Source organism: Bos indicus x Bos taurus, chromosome 3, assembly GCF_003369695.1.
Source record: "Bos indicus x Bos taurus breed Angus x Brahman F1 hybrid chromosome 3, Bos_hybrid_MaternalHap_v2.0, whole genome shotgun sequence".
NCBI lineage: Eukaryota > Metazoa > Chordata > Mammalia > Artiodactyla > Bovidae > Bos > Bos indicus x Bos taurus.
The window spans coordinates 32,540,795-32,564,624 of NC_040078.1; the positions used below are offsets into that span (position 1 = coordinate 32,540,795).

At 36.7% G+C, this 23,830-nt stretch overlaps 1 protein-coding gene across 3 annotated transcripts; it reads left to right on the top strand.

Moving 5' to 3' along the window:
• Window positions 1-2,784: 2,784 nt before the first annotated feature.
• Window positions 2,785-22,852, top strand: LRIF1 (ligand dependent nuclear receptor interacting factor 1). Of its 3 annotated transcripts, none has more exons than XM_027536218.1 (4): window positions 2,785-3,323; window positions 16,327-17,836; window positions 18,993-19,265; window positions 20,267-22,852. In XM_027536218.1, the coding sequence occupies exons 1-4, from the start codon at window positions 3,256-3,258 to the stop codon at window positions 20,723-20,725; spliced, it is 2,310 nt and encodes a 769-aa protein (XP_027392019.1). In that variant the 5' UTR covers window positions 2,785-3,255; the 3' UTR covers window positions 20,726-22,852. The 3 variants fall into 3 exon arrangements, with proteins under 3 accessions (XP_027392019.1, XP_027392021.1, XP_027392020.1); XM_027536219.1 differs by having other exon boundaries at window positions 2,824-3,323; window positions 16,335-17,836; XM_027536220.1 differs by lacking the exon at window positions 16,327-17,836 and having other exon boundaries at window positions 2,823-3,323.
• Window positions 22,853-23,830: the final 978 nt, after the last annotated feature.

Sequence of the window (23,830 nt, forward strand, 5' to 3'; positions counted from 1 at the left end):
CTAAGATCATAGCATCTGGTCCCATCACTTCATGGGAAATAGTTGGGGAAACAGTGGAAACAGTGTCAGACTTTATTTATTTTATTTTATTTTTTGGCTCCAAAATCACTGCAGATGGTGACTGCAGCCATGAAATTAAAAGACACTTACTCCTTGGAAGGAAAGTTATTACCAACCTAGATAGCATATTCAAAATTAGAGACATTACTTTGCCAACAAAGGTCCATCTAGTCAAGGCTATGGTTTTTCCAGTGGTCATGTATGGATGTGAAAGTTGGACTGTGAAGGAAGCTGACCATTGAAGAATTGATGCTTTTGAACTGTAGTATTGGAGAAGCCTCTTGAGAGTCCCTTGGACTGCAAGGAGATCCAACCAGTCCATCCTAAAGATCAGTCCTGGGTGTTCTTTGGAAGGATTGATGCTGAAACTGAAACTCCAATACTTTGGTCACCTCATGCAAAGAGTTGACTCAATGGAAAAGACTCTGATGCTGGGAGGGATTGGGGTCAGTAGGAGAAGGAGATGACAGAGGATGAGATGGCTGGATGGCATTACAACTTAATGGACATGAGTTTGAGTGAACTCTGGGAGTTGATGATGGACAGGGAGGCCTGGCATGCTGCAATTCATGGGGTCGCAAAGAGTCGGACATGACTGAGCGACTGAACTGAACTGAACTGAGTAAAGATATAAATAAATGTGACAAACAGCATCAACTGAAGTAGCTGAATGAGTGGTTTAATGAGTACACTTGACACTTTAATGCATTTCCCAGAACTTCTTTGAGAAATGGTTTTATTCTGCCAACATTCCAACTGGGAATGTTGCCAGCAGACATGCTTTAGCTATGCCTCCTTGAGTAATTGCCTTGGCTAAAGAGATCCTCCTCACCTAAGCTCATGCACCCTTCCCTGGAAAAGCCTGAATCCCACTTGGGAAGGCTTCAAAAGTTCATCTTAATTTTAGAGCTCTATGTGGGATCCTTGAAGGGCTTTATTAAGACTGGGCATCACAACCTAATTTTTCCCTCTGTCCAACTTTGCTCCCTTTTCTTCCTTTCTAGGACTGCAAGGAGATCCAACCAGTCCATTCTGAAGGAGATCAGCCCTGGGATTTCTTTGGAAGGAATGATGATAAAGCTGAAACTCCAGTACTTTGGCCACCTCATGTGAAGAGTTGACTCATTGGAAAGACTCTGATGCTGGGAGGGATTGAGGGCAAGAGGAGAAGGGGACGACAGAGGATGAGATGGCTGGATGTCATCACTGACTCGATGGACGTGAGTCTGAGTGAACTCCGGGAGTTGGTGATGGACTGGGAGGCCTGGCGTGCTGTGATTCATGGGGTCACAAAGAGTCGGACACGACTGAGCGACTGAACTGAACTGAACTGAGGCTTCCCTGGTGGCTCAATGATAAGGAATCCATCAGCCAGTGCAAGAGACTTGGGTTCAAATTCCCAGGTAGGGAAGATCATCTGGAGAAGGAAATGGAAACCCACTCCAGCATTCCTGCCTGGGAAATCCCATGGACAGAGGAGACAGGTTGGGCTACAGTTCATGGGGTCACAAAGAATCCAACAGGACTTACAGCTAAACAACATGCTTTCCTTCCACAGACACTGATCCCTAATAAACTTCCTGCCCACCAAAGTCTATCTGAAGAGTCTGCCTCCCAGGGAACCCGATCTGTGACAATGAGCTTCATTTATGAGAAGTGCTGATGAATATGAGAAGTTAAAAAACACAAAATTTAAGAAATGAGTGGTGAGAAAAATAAAACAAGCCAAGAATGGGCAACTCATTTAAGTAATTCTGCTTTCACAGACAGGAGGATGATCAAAACCAAGATAGTAAAAAGGGCTCAACACTGTGCCTCCTCTTTAGTATGGGGATATTTCACTAAAAGATAAATACCACTTACACACACAGGATTCGATATCACCAAAATTAATCTTTAACAAAGAGTGAATAGTAGTTTAAAAGTATTACTCTATGATAATCGAGACGTCAAGATCTTTCATTTCACTAACGAGTTAGGAGAATGACTAACCAGCATTTATAAAAGACCAAAATAAACCTTTAATTTGGCTACCATACATCAGTCTCCTAAATTTGAACAGTATGAGCCTGTTTACATTTTTACTGCTGGTAGCTGATAAAACTAGATCTTTGAAACCACTCCTCCCACAACTTCCTCCTAGTCCCAGCTGAAGCCAGAGTCAACCCATTTCTCAGATAAGAGACTTAACAACAGTAATCAAGAGACATCTGCCAAGTATTTCTCTGGAGAGTCACATAAAGATGCCAAAAAGTAAGTCAATACAAGAAATGAAACTTTTAGGGAATGAAGAAACTATATGACAGTGTTATTTCCAGCAAGTATTAAGGGGTGGAGGGAGAACGTAGGTTAAGTCTCGAGGCAAACCTTTAAGTAAGAGAATAAAACCCGAGAGACCCACAGGAAGTAGCAATAAAACAGGCGCTTGCCACAGGCAGGTGTCTTAAAATTTTCTCACTCCGGAAGTTCCTATGACTACGAAAGAGCCCTCCAATGTCTTTTAAAGCACTGGCGGAAAAGAAAACAGACCAGCGGCAAATACAAAGGGAGGAAATTCGCGATTGCCCCGGAAACATTTTATTTTGCGTAGGCATCTGGAGAATTTTCTTTTGCGATTCGTTACTTGATCCGGAAGAAGAGATGGCAGACAGCACCTTTGATTGGATCGAAGTATAAGGGCGGGGCGCTAGCGAGCCAGTCATCTTGGCGACCGGATGTGACGATACAGGAAGCTGGCAGGCTGAGCTTTGCTAGCTGGCGGCTTTGGTGGGCGGGGTCGGTCGGGCCCTTCTGGCTCGGTCTTTAAGGCTGACCAAGCACCCATAGGGGCGGTGCCATTAAGGCCACGCCTCCAGCGCTGACTCCGGGCGGCTGTGGAGCGAAGTCCCAGGCGCTGAGTGGGTGGAGACTCGAGACCCTTCTCTGAGAGGCTAGGGACGGACCCGCCCCGTCAGTCTCTTCTATTCTTCCGGTTTTTAGTGGCTGCGCCGCCTCCCTCCGAAGCCTAAGGATACACCCTCTTAAAAGCCTGCCATCTCTCTCCTTTCATCTTCGAACCCCTCTGAATTGCTCCGGGACAACTCCAGCCCAACATTCTCTCGCTCTCGCTCTCGCTCTCATTCTCGTCCCTTGGAGGACCTCGGCCCCGACACTGCCCCCTTTCCTGGATGTATTGGCCCCTCCCAACCCTATAAAATGTCCAATAACCCACAGAGGGTCTTCTTGAAACCTACAGAGGAAAAGTCAGGCAACGCCTCGCATTGGTAAGTACCGGTTTCTAATCTCCCTCGACCCGGCGGCCCCTCTCCAGTCTCTTAGCAGGATGTCGAGTCGGCCGTCGTTTCCTGAGGTTCTGCAGTTCAGACGCCTTTGATCCCTCTGGGTGAGCATTCCAGGGAAAGTGCGCGGCAGTTTGGCGCTTAGATCCCTTAAAGCACGTCCCCCTTCAGAGTCTGACGCAGTCAGCCTCTGCCCTGGCGCCGCAGGACTCCAGCGTCTGAATTTCATAGGCTGACAGAGTAGATCTCCATGGGAGAGGAAAATCAACATGGCCGGCGCGCCTGTATGACCAGAATCTTCTGGAAGATTCTCGCGCACTCGCAGAAAAACACGCAGCAATCAGAGCGGATTAGCAAGTGCAGCACAGGTGGCGCTGGACCGTCAGGGAAGATAGCTGTAATGTAAGAGTTTGTGGGAAGGAAAGGCTTTTTTGGGGGGGGTAATTGATAAGAATATAGAAACTGAAAATTTGTTTTGGAATAAGGGAATTAATTTAAAAAAAATTTTTCAAATGATAGCTTTATTTGAAGATATTAAAAAATGAAAATAGAGGAATTATCATGTAAAATCCTTTGGAACAGCGTATTTGAAGCGGGTGTAATGAGAATGATGTATATATAAAGGAACTACATTTGTCAGAGGTAGATTCCTATATTTCTTAGACACTTATTTGTAAATTTAGATAATAGTGTATCACTAACTCATTTTTTAAAAACATATTATTCAAGATGAAATAAAACGAACAAAATTGTTACCTAAGGTAGAATATTTTAAGTTAAACTGTCAATGGTTTGTGAGTATATAATAAGTGGTGAGAAAAAAGTTTGAGTCCCTGTAGAAGAAAATGTGAAGAAGAAACCATAGAAATGGAGATGTAAAAATCATGGAAGAGCGTTTATGTTTGAAGAAAACAGTATCACTAGGTTTAATCCTTGATTTGCTAGTTACTATTTGTGAGGCCAAATGACTTGGTTTCCAGTCTGTAAGTAAGAACACCCAGAGGTATTTTAAGGATTAAAAGAATGAATATACTAAAATACTTAGTGCAGTAAAAATAGAAAAGCGTTGTTTAAATGTTAGCTATTATAATTTTAAGGATACGATTTTACTTCTGTAAAAATTTTAGCCCAGGAAGTAGGTAGTTACGAATAGATACGAAACCTAATTGTGATAAACACTTAAGCATGCATAATAATCTAAAACGAAATGGTCATCAAAAGTGGTTAGCTATAACTGCATTGAAAACTGCCAAGAAAGAGCCATTGTATTTCAGATCATAGCAAGAGCCAGCTTTTGTGCATGTCTGTTTTTTGTTGGTTTATTTTTGGTGGAAGTTGAGGGAAAGAGCAGAGATAGTGCCTTGTGTGGATACGCAAAAATGGAACTAGTCTTTAATGGTTGTTGATTTCTTCTATCTTGTCTTAATACCTGCATATTTGATAACGTTTGATTTATCCTAGTTTAATACAATTTGTTTCAGGGTTTCATTCTTTTTAAATACCAGAAATTAGAGTAAGAACCTTACTTTTTGTTTATTGTGTACTTAATTATCCTGTTTCTACTTTTGGTTATATTTAAAAACATTGCAAATTGAATTATGTTTTCTACATTTATCAATTATTCGGAGTTAATTAACTCATTGGTTTATACATTATTTTTATCATCTTTGAATGTATTTTTCTTCAAGTCCTTAAGATTTTAAATCACATATTTGGGACATTTGCCAGATGCCTTTCTGAAGCTCTTTGACATTTATTTTGGTTACTGTTTGCATATTTGATTCTGTTGTTTTATAATTAATCTGCAGGACATTCAAAGATACTTTTGTAAATACGTGGATTAATGTCAGCTCTTTAGTTTTTTGGAAGCTTCATGGTCTTACATATCTGATGATATTTTTATTGTACAAAAGCATTTTTTATAAGCTTAAAATTATATGATTTTCTATGGATACTTGGATTTTTCTTGAGTTACCTCTTTCCTGCTGTAAAAGCTTTCAGTAATGTAATACAGAATGTTGATTGCTTTAAAAGTGTTTAATTCATCAGGGTATAAAATGTAAAAGCCAAACTTAATCTTATAATACAAAGGAGAAATCTGGAAGATATCTGTGATAGTAGGCATTAAGTTTATTTAGATTTGAACTTTATATGTAAAGAGAAAACCAGGAGTCAGAATGGTACAGTTGAGGTACAAAGACCTTGATAGAGTTAGAGAAAGAAGATAGTTACAGAGACCTAGGTTCATGTTCTAGTTCATCACTTAGTATAGTTAAAACATTTGGTTAAAAGCTGTTCACTGAGTGCCTATGGTGTGACTGACTTTACTAAATGGAGAGACTGATTAAAGAATAGGCTATGGACCATGCCCATGAAAAACATTAACATCTAGGGGGAATTATAATACACTTGTTAATAATAATATGCACAGGATGATCCTGTGAGGGCATAGAGAAAGGAAATTGTGGGAAAGGTTTCTGGAGTGGCTGAGTTGGGGAATATTAAGTATTAGCTGTCCAAGTAAAAGATAAATGAAGGCTATACCCAGGCAGAGGAAATTGATTAAAAAAAAAAAAAGGTAGTATGATGTATTGCTAGTAATTGGTATTTATTGTTGGAGTCTATACTACAAGCAGGATAAATAGATAGCTCATAAGGATTTGCTAAAAAGATTAGACTTCTCTCCATTGGAGACCCTTCTGAGGATCTTAAGAAAGGAACTGTTATAGTCACATGTCTTTTTAGGTAACTGATGACAGTGTGGATTTGAGGTGCCGAGTCAGATGAATAAAGATTCTATTTCAGTTGTCCTTTCAGAGATTCTGAAAGTCTGTGCTAGAATGTAGAGCAAGGGTTGGATTCAAAGAAATACAGAAAGGCAAATGGGCAGATCTTGTCAGTGAATTGGTATGAAGAAAAGTGGGTCAATTATGCCAGTTTTCTGGGCAGATATTATCAAATTAATTGAGATGAGGAATACACCAAGAAAGCAATCAGTGAGATACTTGAATCTGAAATTCAGGTAGAGTCAAAGCTGGAAATTTGAGAGTCAGAGTTCACAAAGAGACTTGTGAGTCATCAGCTTAGAAGAATTATAATAAAAGCCTGTGATAATATATCCCACAATAATAAGAATTAGGATGCCATGTGATTGGCAGTTGGCTTCTATCCGCCTTTGACCCTTTGTTCTTAAATAGGGAGCTAAATGGGTGTCCTCAGTATGGGACTTGGTTTGGTTATAAAATGTTTCATTGTCAGTTTGGTGTGCATGTAGTTTTGTACAGTTGTTATTATCTTTGTTTATGTGATTTGAGTGTGTGTGTGTAAGAGAAACATACTATACTGGTTAAATGAAATCTATTTCTCATTAATATCTCAGTTTATGCATGAATTTTGAGGACCATATTGAGGTTATGCTAAAGTAAATACAAGAAAGTGAATGGGATTCCCTAAGAAAGCATGTCATTCTGAATAAGTTCTTTAATATTACTAAACTTCCATTTTCTCAACTATAAAATGGGAATGGCAGTACCTACCTTGTTGGACTGTTTATAAAGAGTAGAGTTAATGACAACTATTTATAACAACTTGTTATACATATGATGTCATATGAAATATATTATCATATATATTATTATATTATGCATTTGTATATGTTATGTGTGTACATAATAGAGAATAATTATAGAGATTATTATAATAATCATAGAGAGTAAGTTGGAAAAAATCTCTTAGCAGTTGAAAATTTTGTGAAATTATCTACAAAATGTTTATTAACCTACAAAAATTTTTTTAAATTATTTTTGGTTGCACTGGGTCTTTGTTGCTGAGCACGGGCTTTCTCTAGTTGCAGTGATCAGGGGCTACTCTTGGTCACGGTGCACAGGCTTCCCATTGTGCTGACTTCTCTTGTTGCTGAACACAGGCTCTAGGCACATCGTTTTCAGTAGTTACACCACAGGGGCTCGTTAGATGTGGCTCACGGGCTCTAGAATGTGGACTCAATAGTTGTGGCACGTGGGCTTTAGCTACCTGTGATGTGGGGAACCTTCCCAGACCAGGGATCAAACCTGCATCCCCTGCATTGTCAGGATGACTCCTATCCACTGTACCATCAGGAAAGTCCTAACCTGCAAAATTTTTATGATTCTGTATCAAATCTGTAAATGCTTCATTCAAAATGAAAAGTCAAAAATGTCAAAAGTTATATAGTAAGTTTATTTAATATCTTTTATTAAAGTTCTCATATTTTCATAAGATTACCTGATTCATTTACTTGATCTTGGACAGAAATTATAATATTTTAATGCAAGATAATGTCTAGCATGTATTGGGAGCTTATCAGGATCCCAACCAGTTATAGCAAAACTTACAAATAAAGAAAGAGAGATTAGAAGAAATTAAGTAAGTTTACCAAAGTCAATTAATAATTGGGAGAGCTAGGATTAGAAGCCAGTAATCTTCTAATACATTTCTCTCTTCTCTTTTAAAATCTTAAAACTAACTTTCCAAAGTAATTTCTCAGTTCAAATCCTAATTGATTTAAAGTAATTAGCATGTTTATTATTCTTTAAGTGGCCTAACCAGAACATGGGATGCAAAATCTGGCTCTAGTTTTAGTTCTAACTTTAGCTAGAAGAATATAATCTTTAGTATCTTAAATGGAATGTCTCTTCTGTATCTGAAAAAAATGTACAGTGATTGAAGAAGTATGAATTTCATCCTGGTTTATCACTTCTTTCCTTAGCATTCTGCATTTCAGTTTAATCTTTAGAACTCATTCCATTTATTACTAGGAAATCATGGATTTTTTAAAAATTACAGCTTGTAGGATTCAGTTTAGCTAATACTGTTAACAGTGTGCCAGTTGCTCTATTACGTATAGAGAACATAGATATGAATAGGTCTCTGGCAGATCATATAAATCTCTACTGGTATACTGACATAGAAGAGACTGTATTTTCCATCCCTTTTTTGAGGGGAAGTGGAAAAGAGGGAAAAACTCTGGATTAGATTTAAAAAGAGTTTGCATAGTATAAATATTTTTTATAAAATGAATACAGGGGTCATATAATAAAGTATATGAATGACCTATTGGAAGCCTGTGTGATTTGCTTAACTGCTGTGCTAATTAAAATGTGTTTACGTGTGTGCTAAGTCGCTTCAGTGGTATCTGACTCTTTGTGATCCTATGGGCTGTAGTTGGCCAGATTTTTCTGTCCATGGGATTCACCAGGCAAAAATACTGGAGTGGGTTGCCATTTCCTCCTCTAGGGGATCTTCCTGACCCAGGGATCGAACCCACAACTCTTACGTCTCCTGCATTGGCAGGCAGGTTCTTTACCACTAGTGCCATCTGGGAAGCCCTTAAACGTGTTAGTTGCTCAGTCATGTCCCACTCTTTGGGACCCCTTTGGACTGTAGCCTGCCAGACTCCTCTATCCATGGAATTCTCCAGGCAAGAATACTGGAGTGGGTTGCCATTTCCTTCTCCAGTGGATCTTCCTGACACAGGGATGAAACCCAGGTCTTGTACATTGCAGGCAGATTCCATACCATCAGAGCCACCAGGGAAGTCCAAAATGTGTTTTCCGCTATGCAAATAATTAATTATAAAAGCATGGATTCTGTTCTGTTGAAACTTCTAATCTGTTAGCCAGATATTACTGACAGATGAAATACATTAACTAAACAATACAGGTGTTGAGGCATTTTAATATGTTTGAAATATTTCAAAGAGTTGCATTATTTTTTATATAATTTTGTTAGGGCCTTCTGTGCTTGGTATTGGAAGAATAATTACAAAATAAATGATACAGTCTCTGACCATAAGGAGTTTCAGCCTTACTGAGGAAAACAATAGTTTACTCATTTAAAAAAATTAACTAATAAAGACAATACAGAAGGCATTATATAACTCCTGGCATTAATGGCAACAAGAGTGCTTTCAGGATACCAAGTTGGGAGAAATTAATGTGAGTTTGAGTGTCTAGAAGATATTTCGTAGAGAAAATGCATTGGTCCTCAATTTATAACTTTTAAATTGTTAGAGAAGGAAAAAAAACCCTTGAAGAATAGTTAGAGTAAATATTGTACATGGGACAATCCAGAATAGTAAAGACCTTTATGATAAGACCAGAGATTTTATGTTGAGATGTTATAGAAGATTGGTTGAGACTAGGTTGTAGATGATTTTAACATCAAACTGAATTGGCAGTGATGAATTATTGAAACTTTGAGCAAGAAGGCAACAGGATGAAAACAATGATTTAGTCTGCCAGAGATACATCATAATAATGGCTGCAATCAAGCAATCTAGTTTAAAAGTCAAAGCCAAAAAATATAGGGATGAGATAATGAGGACAGGACACAAGGTGATACAGGTCTGATCTAGGAAGTAGAAGTGACGACGAAGAAAGAGAATATGACGAAGAGGTGTAAAAAAGGGGAAAAAATGTAGACTTGGTGATTCATTCAGTATACGTTTATTGTATGTTTATCCTTTGTAGGTATCTATACAAGGTACTCTGAATTAAAGTTGAATAAGGAGGGTGGTAAAGACAGAGATGACTAGGTATTTTAAGACCTAAGTGACTTGGAAAATAGTATGCTGACACATGACTGGATGGTAAGAAAGTATTAGTTTTCAGTACAGAGTAATTTTAACTTTAATGGTTTTAGAAGTGAAAATATTTGGTCAGGCATTACAAATATGGAATTGAGATAAATATTAAGGAATAGGAAGAGAGATAAATAATAGAGTCATTATTGCAGAGTAGATAATTTAAGATAATAGAAGCTTTGAACTGTTACCCTGATGCAGTCTTTATGGAAGAATGCCTTTAAAAAGTTTTGTTTTTTTTTTTTTAATTGAAATATGGTTGATTTACAAAGGAATGTCTTGAAAGAAAAATAGTGAAGAACTGTACTTTCAGGAGTAGTCATAGTTGGATGCTTAAAATGCAGAAAATTAATAAGAAACGGAACAGAAAGACAAAACAAATACTGCACACAATGGAAACTGTGTTAGGAAGAGGTTCAAGATAGGCAGATAATTAGCTACCAGTGTTAGCTTCAGCAGAGAGCACCTAGGAAATGAAGACAAAGAATAAGCCAGATTTAACTGTGAGGACATACTTGGTAATCTTCGAAAATAAGGTGTAGTAGAATATGGAAGGAAAATAGATTGCAGAAGACATGAGCTTCAAGTCAACTTTCTAGCATATCAGCAACAGAAAGTTAACTGTGGTTCATTAACACCATGTACCCACTTCCTGTCACTGAATGTAAGCACCCACATCCTAATCATCTCTCTAATCCAAATGACTTCAGCATCTGTATGGGTAATCTCTTTTGTCACCTGGTCTTTCAGTACACAGATCTTTTTCTTCAATGTTTTCTCCATTCTATCACCATCAATCCACTTCTGTAGTTGTTATCAGATGAAATTGCTGCATTTACAAAATTTTGGTTTTAGGCATCCTGCTTTCCAAACACCACAGTTCCTGTATTTTAGCTTAGTTGTTTTAAGTACTCCCACGCTGACTTTTTTATCTGGCCCTTCAGTCTATTCCCTTTATTTTCTCCCTATGAAAGTGAAAAAGTGAAAATGTTAGTTGCTCAGTGACGTCCGACTCTTTGCAACATCATGGACTGTAGCCTGCCAGGCTCCTCTGTCTGGGGAATTCTCCAGGCAAGAATACTGGAGTGGGTATCCATTGCCTTCTGTAGGTCTTCTCAACCTAGGGATCATACCTGGCTCTCTAGCATTGTAGGCAGATTCTTGACTGTCTGAACCACCAGGGAATCCCCTTTCTCCCTAAATGTTAGATTTTATATTCTCATTTTCATCCCATCTAGTATAGATTCTGCATTTCATTATTTGAAAAAAATTTTCAATACCCTAAAATCATTTGCTGCTCTTTGATTTTTGTTACACCCTTCTGAAGCCACTGCAACCTTGGGTGAACTTAGTGATAACACTTTCTCTTTGGCTATGCCTGGTAAAACAAGGAGACTAACCAGCACAGTTGGTATAACTGTAAATTAATGATTGTTACCTACCTCTCTGGGGCAGTGTCTAATGACTCTGATATTTTCTAAAGTCAGCTTACTCTTGCTGAAAGACTTGTTTTTGCATCTTTTTTATTTTTTTATTTTTCTAGCTAAGTTTTTCTCGTATTTGTGTGTGTGTGTTCTAACTTTACAGTATTGTATTGGTTTTGCCATACATCAACATGAATCCACCACAGGTGTACACGTGTTCCCCATCCTGCACCCCCCCCCTCCCTCCCCTACCATCCCTCTGGGTCATCCCACTGCACCAGCCCCAAGCATCCTGTATCATGCATCGAACCTGGACTGGCAATTCATTTCACATATGATATTATACATGTTTCAATGGCATTCTCCTAAACCATACCACCCCTTCCCCTCTCCCACAGAGTCCAAAAGACTGTTCTATACATCTGTGTCTCTTTTGCTGTCTCGGATACAGGGTTACCGTTACCATCTTTCTAAATTCCATATATATGCTTTAGTATACTGTATTGGTGTTTTTCTTTCTGGCTTACTTCACTCTATATAATAGGCTCCAGTTTCATCCACCTCATTAGAATTGATTCAAATGTATTCTTTTTAATGGCTGAGTAACACTCCATTGTGTATATGTACCACAGCTTTCTTATCCATTCGTCTGCTGATGGACATCAAGGTTGCTTCCATGTCCTGGGTATTATAAACAGTGCTGCGATGAACATTGGGGTACACATGTCTCTTTCAATTCTGGTTTCCTCGGTGTGTATGCCCAGCATTGGGATTGCTGGGTCGTATGGCAGTTCTATTTCCAGTTTTTTAAGGAATCTCCACACTGTTCTCCATAGTGGCTGTACTAGTTTGCATTTCCACCTACAGTGTAAGAGGGTTCCCTTTTCTCCACACCCTCTCCAGCATTTATTGCTTGTAGACTTTTGGATCGCAGCCATTCTGACTGGCATGAAATGGTACCTCATTGTGGTTTTGATTTGCATTTCTCTGATAATGAGTGATGTTGAGCATCTTTTCATGTCTTTGTTAGCCATCTGTATGTCTTTGGAGAAATGTCTGTTCAGTTTTTTGGCCCATTTTTTGATTGGGTCGTTTATTTTTCTGGAATTGAGCTACAGGAGTTGCTTGTATATTTTTGAGATTAATTCTTTGTCAGTTGCTTCATTTGCTATTATTTTCTTCCATTCTGAAGGCTGTTTTTTCACATTGCTTAGAGTTTCCTTCATTGTGCAGAAGCTTTTAATTTTAATTATGTCCCATTTGTTTATTTTTGCTTTTACTTCCAGTATTCTGGGAGGTGGGTCATAGAGGATTCTGCTGTGATTTAAGTCGGAGAGTGTTTTGCCTATGATCTCTTCTAGGAGTTTTATAGTTTCTGGTCTTATGTTTAGATCTTTAATCCATTTTGAGTTTATTTTTGTGTATGGTGTTAGAAAGTGTTCTAGTTTCATTCTTTTACAAGTGGTTGACCAGTTTTCCCAGCACCACTTGTTAAAGAGATTGTCTTTTCTCCCTTGTATATTCTTGCCTCCTTTGTCAAAGATAAGGTGTCCATAGGTGCGTGGATTTATCTCTGGGCTTTCTGTTTTGTTCCATTGATCTATATTTCTGTCTTTGTACCAGTACCATACTTTCTTGATGACTGTGGCTTTGTAGTAGAGCCTGAAGTCAGGTAGGTTGATTCCTCCATTTTAGTCTCTTGAACTGACTTGTGGTCTCAATTTCCTACCTCTTTTTCAAACTTTACATTATTAATTGTCCCTCTTTCTCCTTTATTTCCAGTCTCTCCCTTAAGGTGACTCACATGAGTATTCATGCTCAAGTTCAGAGATCCTCAGCTTCCAGATCTAATGCTTGATGATCTGAGGTGGAGCTGATGTAATAAGTGATATAATAATAATAGAAATAAAATGCATGATAAATGTAATGTGATTAAATCATCCTGAAACCATCCCCCCACCCTGGTTCATGGAAACATTGTCTTCCATGAAACCAGTCCCTGGTGCCAAAAAGAATGGGGACTGCTGCTCTAGTTCACCTAACATTTAAAAAAAAAACAAAACTCCTCTTTGACCCCGTTTAGTTTCCAGCTACTTGCCAGTTTTTCTCTTTCCCTTTACATCCAAAGTTCATCAAAGTGTTATCTGTCTTTGCTGTTTTCATATTCTTTCTTCATATTCACTCCTACTGACTTCTTTCCACACAAAACTGCCCTTTAATGCCATCAGTGATCCTCATGCCATTAATTCCTGTATACATTTTTAATCTGCTTTCTATTTGGTCTCTCAGAAATTTTCAGTGGAATTACCTAGTTTTCTTGAAACTCTTTCTTCCTTTGTCTTCAATTGCCTCAGAATCTCTTGGTTTCCTTTTTACCACTGAGATAGTGGGAAGCTGATGAAACATTTTAAGTAGGGAAGGGCCAGCCAGCTTTAAGAGTGCTAGGTAATTTGAAGAGAAGACGATAGACTAAAGAAAAGATTGGTTGTTAAGCTACTATAACAGACCAAGCCAGAGATAGACTGGGGTGGGAACGACTGATTTGGAAACAGTTGACTAGATCAAGAGAAAGGTAGGAAATAATATCAACAGGATTTTGAGATAGGTTGGGTATATATGGTTAGAAAGTTGGAATTACTTGTTAGAAAGCTGGAATTACTTGTTTAGATTTAGGATCTAAGATAGTTGGGATACCATTTACTGAAGGAAGAACATTGGAAAAGACTGTGTCTAGTTTTAGGTGTGTTTGAGATTGTGAATGGAAATGTCAAGAGGGAAGTTGGACATACAAGCCTGACTCAAAAGAGCTAAGATATAAATATTTGAATTGTTGATATATAAATGGTAATTTAAGTCATGTATATAAAATAAATCATCTGGGGCAAAGCTTATTGAGTAGGAAGAGTTCACTTTAAACTTTGTTGAATTCCAACATTTTAAGGCTGATTCAAGGATTGGAGTTGGCAAAGAAGACTGAGGAACCACTACAAATATAGAAGAATATGGTATCTAGGAAGCCTTGGGAAGAAAATGTTATAAGAAAGGAGTAAGCATGTTTGTTGTCATACAAATAGATCATCATCTCAATGATAATTGCCTATTTACATGTTCATGTACCCAACAGTTTAAGTTCTTTTAGGGATTGTGGGTTGAACTACATTGGAAACTAGCAAACATTTTCTGTAAAGGGTTAGATAGTAAATATTTAGGCTATATAAGCTATATGATCTCTTCTGCAACTACTGAACTCTTGTTGCAGCATGAGAGTAGCCATGTACAGTACATAAAAAGTAGGGGTGACTCTGTACTAATAAAACTATTTATGGATCAGTTCAGTTCAGTCGCTCAGTCGTGTCTGACTCTTTGCAACCCCATGAACCGCAGCACACCAGGCCTCCCTGTCCATCAGTGAGTTTGAAATTCATAATTTTTACGTATCACAAAATACTTGTGATTTTTTAAAAAAGATTTTAAAAAAGCATTCTTAGCTTGTGTACTGCATAGAATTTTTTACTTTGATTTGTATTAATACCTGAGGCTTAAAAAACACCTTTAGGCAGTAAAACATACCTTTACACTACTGAGAATTCTAATTATTATTTCATTGTTTTTCATTCTTAATTTTTTTTCATCTGATCTTAGTCATATAAAGCCGTGTTAACTGTATAGGACATGGACTCTGTACCCATATTGCTAGAATTTAGCATGAGAGACAGTACATAAACTGGTGAAAAAAAAATTAAGATATGGTAAAAACCTGTGATGTATGTACCCTGAAGAAAGTTAATTAATTAATGTTATTAATTATGAAGGAGGAACAAGGGTAGTTAAAAGTGGCCAGAGGATGTATCTTCTGGGAAATATCATTTATGTTGAGACTTAAGTTACATGGGTGGATGAAGAATAACTAACTAATAACTAATTAGCATGTGTGAGGACCCTGATTCCCATACTAAAGGTTTAGTATTTTCCAAGAGCTGAAGGTTGGTTTTAGGTATATAGCTTTAGGTGTCTGCATTTAACTAATCTACAGATAATTAATTATACGATCTGATACTGGTATGTATTGATTTTTTCTTTAAAATCAGACAACCTGTGCTAAGTAATAGCTAATAACTATCAGGATCAAAATAGGCTGTTAAAAAGGAATACTGACTTCCAGTGTATTTGATAGTTTATAGTGAATGATGTCATTCATATTCCATATTCATTGAAAGCCATTCAGCTGAAATGATGTTGCTATTAAAATATGGATTGACAGACAGTTGAAACTAATATGAGTAATTGCCATACCAAGAGCTATTTAGTACTAAATGTCAAACGTACTGACATCAAAGAAGAATTTGCTTCCTACATGAGTAACTCAGTTTAGTCTCCAGACATGTGGCACATGAAGGTGGTGTCTTAAGAGATGTGTTGAGCAAAAGAATAGCTGACAGTAGAACTTGTCATTATCAGTGGGAAGAACACAGAACAGATTAGCTAGGGAAAGAAAAGAGCGAGGGAAATAGAATGACATAAATGGAGGTAAAATGAGAATCATGGTCAGTAATAGTAAAGAAGAAGGACTAGAGGAAAGAATTTAAGAAAGAAGGGAGAATATGTGGTTTAAGAGGAGCATATTCTAGTAGGTGAAATTTTATACAAGATAAAACCTTAGGAAAGTCTAATTTTAGTTTTAAGAATAAGTGCTAGTATCTCATATGCATTGCCTAATCATATGAGAAGATCTAAATCAAAGCTTGCTATATCTTTGATTATCTCTTCTACTTCAAAATCTTTCTTTTGCAGTATTTCACTTTGAAAACTCAAAGTGTCAAATTACATACTTATATTTTATAAACTTTTACTTTTAAAAAATAATATTTACAAATACTTGTTTTTAAATAAAATGTATATACCATGTAGTATGTTGTATTTATTTACTCAATCTTTTTTTAAGTGTTTCAGGCTGCATGTACCAAGTAGTTCAGACGATTGGCTCGGATGGAAAAAACCTTCTGCAATTACTTCCAATTCCTAATTCCTCTGGAAATCTTATGCCACTAGTTCAATCTTCAGTCATGTCTGATGCTTTGAAAGGGAATACAGGAAGTCCAGTTCAAGTTACTTTTCAGACTCAGATTTCCAGCTCTTCCACAAGTGCATCAGTTCAATTGCCCATTTTTCAGCCAGCCAGTTCTTCAAACTATTTTCTTACAAGAACAGTAGATACAGCAGAAAAAGTTAGAGTTACTTCTGTGGGGACTGAAAATTTTACCTCATCAGTTTCTAAAGTTCAGAGTCATGGTGTGAAAGTTGATGGACTCACCATGCAAACATTTGCTGTTTCTCCCTCTTCAACACAAAATGATTCATCTTACATTTTAGTAAATACCCAGAATCTCCCAATGACTGTGAAGTCTCCGGTTTTGCCTTCTGGGCATCATTTACAGATTCCAGCCCATGCTGAAGTGAAATCTGTACCAGCGTCATCATTGCCTCCTTCAGTTCAGCAAAAGATACTTGCAACTGCCACCACAAGTACCTCAGGAACAGTTGAGCCCTCCCAAATACCTACTGTTATTTATGTATCTCCTGTAAATACAGTGAAAAATGTAGTTACCAAGAACTTTCAAAACATTTACCCAAAACCTGTTACAGAAATAGCAAAGCCAATGATATTAAACACCACACAGATTCCAATGAATGTTGCTAAAGAGACACAGTTAAAAGGTGGTCAGCATTCTCAAGCTGCTCCAGTGAAATGGATTTTTCAAGAAAATCTACAGCCTTGCACTCCATCTCTTGTTCCTGTTAAATCTTCAAATAATGTGGCTTCAAAGATTTTAAAAACTTTTGTAGATAGAAAAAATTTGGGAGATAATACTGTAAATATGCCACCATTGAGTACCATCAGTCCTACTGGGACACAATCCAAAAGTATGCCTATTAAAGATAATGCTTTGGTTATGTTTAATGGGAAAGTCTATCTCTTGGCTAAAAAGGGGACAGATGTTTTGCCATCACTAATTGACAAACAGAATTCAGTTTCTTCTGATATTCCACCAAGAAAAGATGCATCACAGATAGTGAGTTCAAGTCCAGTCACAGAAATATCCAGAGAGGTTGTAAATATTGTTTTGGCTAAAAGTAAATCTTCCCAGATGGAGACAAAATCAGTTTCAAATACTCAGCTTGCTTCCATGGCCAATTTAAGGGCAGAGAAGAATAAGAAAGTGGAGAAACCATCTCTTTCTGCCCCAAACCCACATAGTATGAACCAATCTATTAACTACTTAAAGCAGAGTAAGACTTTATTCTCAAAGCCAGTCTTACCAGATGGATTTAGTACAGGACAAAATGCCCCCAGGAAAGGAAATATCATCCAGAGCATAGAGAAAATAAGTTCCTCTGTTGATGCAACAACTGTTACTTCACAACAGTGTGTTTTCAGAGACCAAGAACCAAAGGTAATTTTCCCATGTCAGGGTGTTCTTTTTATCTTATGTATATAGAAAATTTTTCTTTCTTGATTCTTAGTTATCTATGATACCTCTTTTTACCTCCTCTCCCATCCTCCTTTTCATCGAATACATATCATACACAGGTGAATGCTTAAGCCAAAGCTTTCATTTGAGGGAAATGTTTGAGAAGTGTAATAGAAACCAAACAGTATTTTTCTCTTGAATCATTTGGCATGCCAAATCTTCAGAGCAAAATTAAACAGACAAATCACAGAGCAACAAGATTCAGAAGAGTTGGAGAAGGATAATGTGAAGTCAAAGCTTCGTAAAATTATGTGTGTAAATATATATATGCATGCTTATATTTGTACACATAAGTACATATACATACATGTATTTAAGAGCTTACTTTTAGTATAAGAAGAGATTAATGTTAGGCATAGAGGAGAGCTGGGATTTGTTTGTTTTGTGGTAGGGAGCTATCTGGCAGTTTTTTAGGTAGATGGTGGAAAGGGTAGGACTTGACTAATTAACACCTTTCATTCATATGTGGAAAAAAGTTATCAACATCCTGATTTTTTTTTTTTTTAATATACAAGTTTCCTTTTCCTTTTTCTAGCCCTTCTTTCTGACTCCTCATTCAGTTACCCAACATATCCACATAATTATTTTTGTTCTACTTAAGATATGTGTATGTGTGACCTCTAAATATTTGTACTTAGAGGTCTACTTAATAATCTCAGTATTTTCCCCTTTTGTACAGAATTCATTGAACTCCAGGGATATAAGGAGGTAAATTCTCATTAAGTACGATTGATTAAAGGTGTAAGAGTTTTTCAAAAAATGACAATTTCCAACAATGTCATATAGATTATCTTCAACTTGTTATTAGTCTGTATTCTCATTTCATTTGTTTGAGAATTGACTGCCTGTTACCTTCCTAGTACAAGAAAGTAAAATTGTAGGGGAGCATTTTGGTTTTGCCCAGTAAAGTTCAGCTTTCCAAGTGTGGGTGGTAACGTAAGACTAATGCAATCCAACCATTTAGGACTTTAAAGCATGGCATTTTAAGTAAGATGAGGTAATTACTTAGTTGCTAGTGTGATAAAATAGCTTAAGTAATTGGCAGTATTGTTTGTGTGTTTTCTTTTCCTATTTCCAGATCCAGAATGAGATGGCATCAACATTAGAAAAAGTTACTCAAGAAAGAAATGACAAGAACAGTTCTCAACGAAGAAGCAATAAGGTGTCATATCTGAAGAGTGATGCTGAACTTAAAAAGATATTTGGTATCACTAAAGATTTGAGAGTGTGCCTTACTCGGATTGCTCAGCAGTTGGGCTCTGGAGAAGGTTTTGATTCCATTAGCCCTTTGGTGAAGAGTGAAACTTACAAAGAGGCAGAGTTTATAGTGAAGGAGGAAGGGAGAAAACAGGTAATAGATTTTCCTTTTTTATTATTATTATTTTTTACTTTACAATATTGTCTTGGTTTTGCCATACATCAACATGCATCTGCCATGGGTGGGGGTTCAGGATGGGGAATTCGTGCACACGTGAACACAGGTAATAGATTTTAAAGTATCCTTTATAGGTATTCCAAAGATACATGAATGTATTAATTTTCTTGATTTTTATTTTTTAGTCTTATGCATTAATATGAATGATAGTTCTTACCAATATTGTGTCTATATGTATTATACCAAAACATATAAGAAAATAAGATGTGCACAAGTAAAAAGATATCTCCAGTTAATTAAAATGTTGTTTAGGGAATTCCCTGGAAGTCCGGTTGTTAGGACTCCACATTCTCACTGTCGAGGACCCAATCCCTTACTCAGGGAACTAAGATCCCTTGAGCTGCACAGTGTGGCCAAAAAAATTTAAAAAGGAAAATAAATGACAGAAATGTAAGGAAAATATAAGCATGTAGATATTCACTACAGTATTGCTTTTAATATAAGCCTTAAGAGAAATCTACACAATAATGATGAACCAAAAAATCCCTGTAACGTTGCCTACTGTCATTCTACTTATAAATGTTTCCTTATTGTTGAATATCCTGAACTTCAGATCAGAAACCAGTCAACCTTTCCCAGTGATAATTTCATATGTGCCTACTGTGCAGATGAAAAAAAATGTTAGATAAATTCTATTTCTTAGGCTCTTCACAAATGATTGTTAAGCTTTTATTGTAGATCAATATAGCTTCTATTAGTTGACTTAAGCAGGAAAATAGGCAATTTATTCTCAGTGACTGTCACTGGGACATTGCCATTCACTTTGATACCATACAGTGGCAAACATTACTTTCTTCCTGTAGTTGTTCTCAGTAGTTTTGTTGAGTTAAATTTAATGGCTAAATATTTGTAACTGGACATATTTTTAAATTCAAGAGTACAATAAACAGCAATAATATTTTATTTTTCTTTTGAAGTCTTACTCAAAACTGCAGCAGGGTATTGATAAGAAAAGAAAAGCAAAAACCACTAAGAAGATGGATCACCCAAAGAAGAGAAGAACCAGTAGTGTTAATAACACAACTATAAATGGAGGAACTAATGTCACCAGTTCCCAGCTCATTAGCAGTATTTTACCAACTTCAGATGTGTCAAACCATAACATCCTCACAAGCTGCAACAAAACCAGAGAAAAAAATAGAACTGAGGTAGAGCACCGTACTCATGGAAACCAAGAAAAAGACATATTGAACTCAAGTACAGCTTTTGAACAAAGCCATTCCTTTAATAAAAATTATACTGAAGATATTTTTCCAATGACACCACCAGAGTTAGAAGAAACCATTAGAGATGAAAAGATAAGAAGACTTAAGCAAGTGCTGAGAGAGAAAGAAGCAGCTCTTGAAGAAATGCGTAAGAAGATGCATCAAAAATAATAAAATGGCTGTTCTTAAAGGCATCAGTGAAATAGCTATGTTTTTTCATATACTTTTGCATTGTTATAGGGCATTCTGAAAGTGTTTTTGAATGTAAAAGTTGTCTTTTCATCAGCTGATTGTAAAATTTTATGTAAGAAATACAGAAAAGATTAACTCATGTTTGACTTTTATGAATAACTCATGGGATATCTGAATCTTTGTCTATAGGTACCTTTTTTTGGAAGGAAAAATTTTCTATTTTTCTATTACTTCAACTAGAATTCCCTGTTTGAATATTTGTTATTTGTATGTTTAGCTAAATTGCCCAGATGTTATTCCAACAATAGTTAATTATTGTGTACTTTTAAAATTATATAATCCAAGATAGGAAATCAACTTAAAACTTAGCTTTGCCAGTGGGCTTGTATCTTTATATGTCTCTTTACCCATAAAATGACAATACCTTCTACTCACCATTGTTGTAAGTTTTTCTTAAATTTCATGAAAGAAAATGTATTATAGCAGCAGCATTAAAAACTTCCAACATTTTTCAAGAGTGAGGGATGTTTTGTAACTTTTACAAAGTAGTTTCATATGATACAAAATGGGTTTTAGAATTCAGGCTAGATAATGTATTGTTTGCTTAAAGTGGTATGTTATCTCTAGGCAAATGCTTCCGTTTTTTGAAATATGTAAATATATGACTAAGATTGTGTGAAAAGTAAATCTGAACATGGCCACATTTAATACTTTTTAAAATTGTAAAGTGTAGCTTTTCTTAATAGAGCCAGACATTTTAATCTCTGGTTATCTTTGATTTGGAGAGTTGTAGAGATAGGGATTAAGGGAAAGGAGGAAAAGGTTATTTTTAAGAAATAATAAATTTCTGGAAGTAAGGTCAAATAAAACCTGGACATTGGCAACAAAATAGAAAACAGAAAGTCAGAAAATACTGAGAGGGAATAAAACAAATGCAAACTGAGTGTCAACTAGATTCTCTTGGCCCCCCCCCCCCCCCCCCGCTTTTTTCTGTAACTTTATTAAGGTAATTTGCATATTGTAATTTCACCCTTTTGAAATGTAGTTATTCACACAGTTGTGTAACCTTCAACATGATCTAATTTTAGATCATTTTCATTACCACCTAGAAAACGTCATACTCATTAGCAGTCTCCCCAGACCCTTCTTTCCGCATCCCTTGGCAACACAACAATACACTTTCTGTCTCTATAAATTTGCCTAGTTTAGACAGTCATATGCATGGAATGAACCATTCAGTATATTTTCCTTTGTGACTGATTTCTTTGAGTTAGTTTAATATTTTCAAGGTTCATCTGTGCTGTCACATGCATTCATACTTAATTTTTTAAATTGCTAATATTCCATTGTATGGATATACCATACTTTGTTTATCCATTTGTTTATGGACATTTGGGTTGTGTACACTTTGGCTACTAGGATGTTATATTGCTATGTTTTTCTGAATGTTTGGGTATATGTTTTTGTGTAGACATAATGTTTTCAAGTCTCTTGGGTATATACCTAGGAGTGTAATTGCTGGGCCATACCCTAACTTTGAGGAACTGCCAGATTATTCCAGGCAGATTTTTCTCCCCCTTCTCCACCATATTAGATTTTGTTAAGGACACCAGCAACTACCATGTTGCTAGATCCAGTGGTCAGTTGTCAGTCTTCTTAATTTATCTATCTGTGGGGAGATTAGTTCATGAATTAATTACCTCCTTTGAAAAAAAATTTAAGCTTTAAAAAAAGAAGCAGTACATGTCCATTTTGGGAAAATTGCAAATACAACAATCCAAAATATTAAAATTTCACTTTCCTATCAAGCTAAAATATTAAATGTTGGAGCTTGGGTATACATAATTAAAGGCTATCAGTAAATAGGTACCATTTGAAGCCATTGGTCTGAATAACTTCACTTAGGGAAACAGTATAAACAGAGAAGAAGGTGAAATTGTGGGCTCATGTCTTAATACAATTAAAGATTGGGAAAAGGGCAGTCTCAAATGAATTTTGGGAATCAGAAGCTTCTTGAATTAATTGTATTTATAAATCCTTGGATAGTGCCTGACAGCGATGTATCAGTATTTGTTAAATAAAATCATCTAAAATCATCCTAATAGACATATTGCATCCATTTTCATTTCATTTCATTTTCTTACTTTACCTCCTCCTTTTGATGCTTTCTGCTTTTATTATTAAGGCTTTGCTTCTCATGGAATTATCAAGCACCCATTTTTTTCTGATAATAAATTCCATAATATGGAATGTAGCTTGAATCCTTTAGAGCAAAATTCTCAAAATTTATCTATACTGATGGTCTCAAACTCTTATTTCTCATTTGAAATTCACTCAAATTAGGGTTTTAGCTTTATCACTCCATTAAAGCTATTTTTCTCAAGGTCTTCAAATATCAACATATTGCTAAATCTAATGGTCAATGCTTAGTCTTTATATTACTTGACCTGTTAGAGCATTTGACAATTTATAAGTCATTGAAATTTGACACTACTTTCTTGGGCCCCAAAATCACTGCAGATGGTGACTGCAGCCATGAAATTAAAAGACTCTTCTTGCTCCTTGGAAGAAAAGCTATGACCAACCTAGACAGCATATTAAAAAGCAGAGACATTACTTTGCCAACAAAGGTCCATCTAGTCAAAGCTGTGGCTTTCCAGTAGTCATGTATGGTGTGAGAGCTGGATGGTAAAGAAAGCTGAGCACAAAAGAATTGATGCTTTTGAACTGTGGTGTTGGAGAAGACTTGCAAGTCCCTTGGACTGCATGGAGATCAAACCAGTCCATCGTAAAGGAAATCAGTCCTGAGTATTCTTTGGAAGGACTGATGCTCAAGCTGAAGCTCCAATATTTTTGGCCACCTGATGCAAAGAACTGACTCATTTGAAAAGACCCTGATGCTGGGAAAGATTGAAGGCAGGAGGAGAAGGGGACGACAGAGAATGAATGGTTGGATGGCATCACCAACTCGATAGACATGAGGTTGAGCAAGCTCTGGGAGTTGGTGATGGACAGGGACGCCTGGAGTGCTGCAGTCCATGGGGTCACAGACACAACTGTGCAACTGAAGTGATACACACACCT

Bases quoted from the DNA above. Each gene is read 5' to 3' on its own strand.
- LRIF1 (XM_027536218.1), top strand. From the start codon at position 3,256: ATGTCCAATAACCCACAGAGGGTCTTCTTGAAACCTACAGAGGAAAAG. The intron at 17,837-18,992 runs GTAATTTTCCCA...TCCTATTTCCAG, and splicing joins TCAGAGACCAAGAACCAAAG to ATCCAGAATGAGATGGCATC. The intron at 19,266-20,266 runs GTAATAGATTTT...TTTCTTTTGAAG, and splicing joins AGGAGGAAGGGAGAAAACAG to TCTTACTCAAAACTGCAGCA.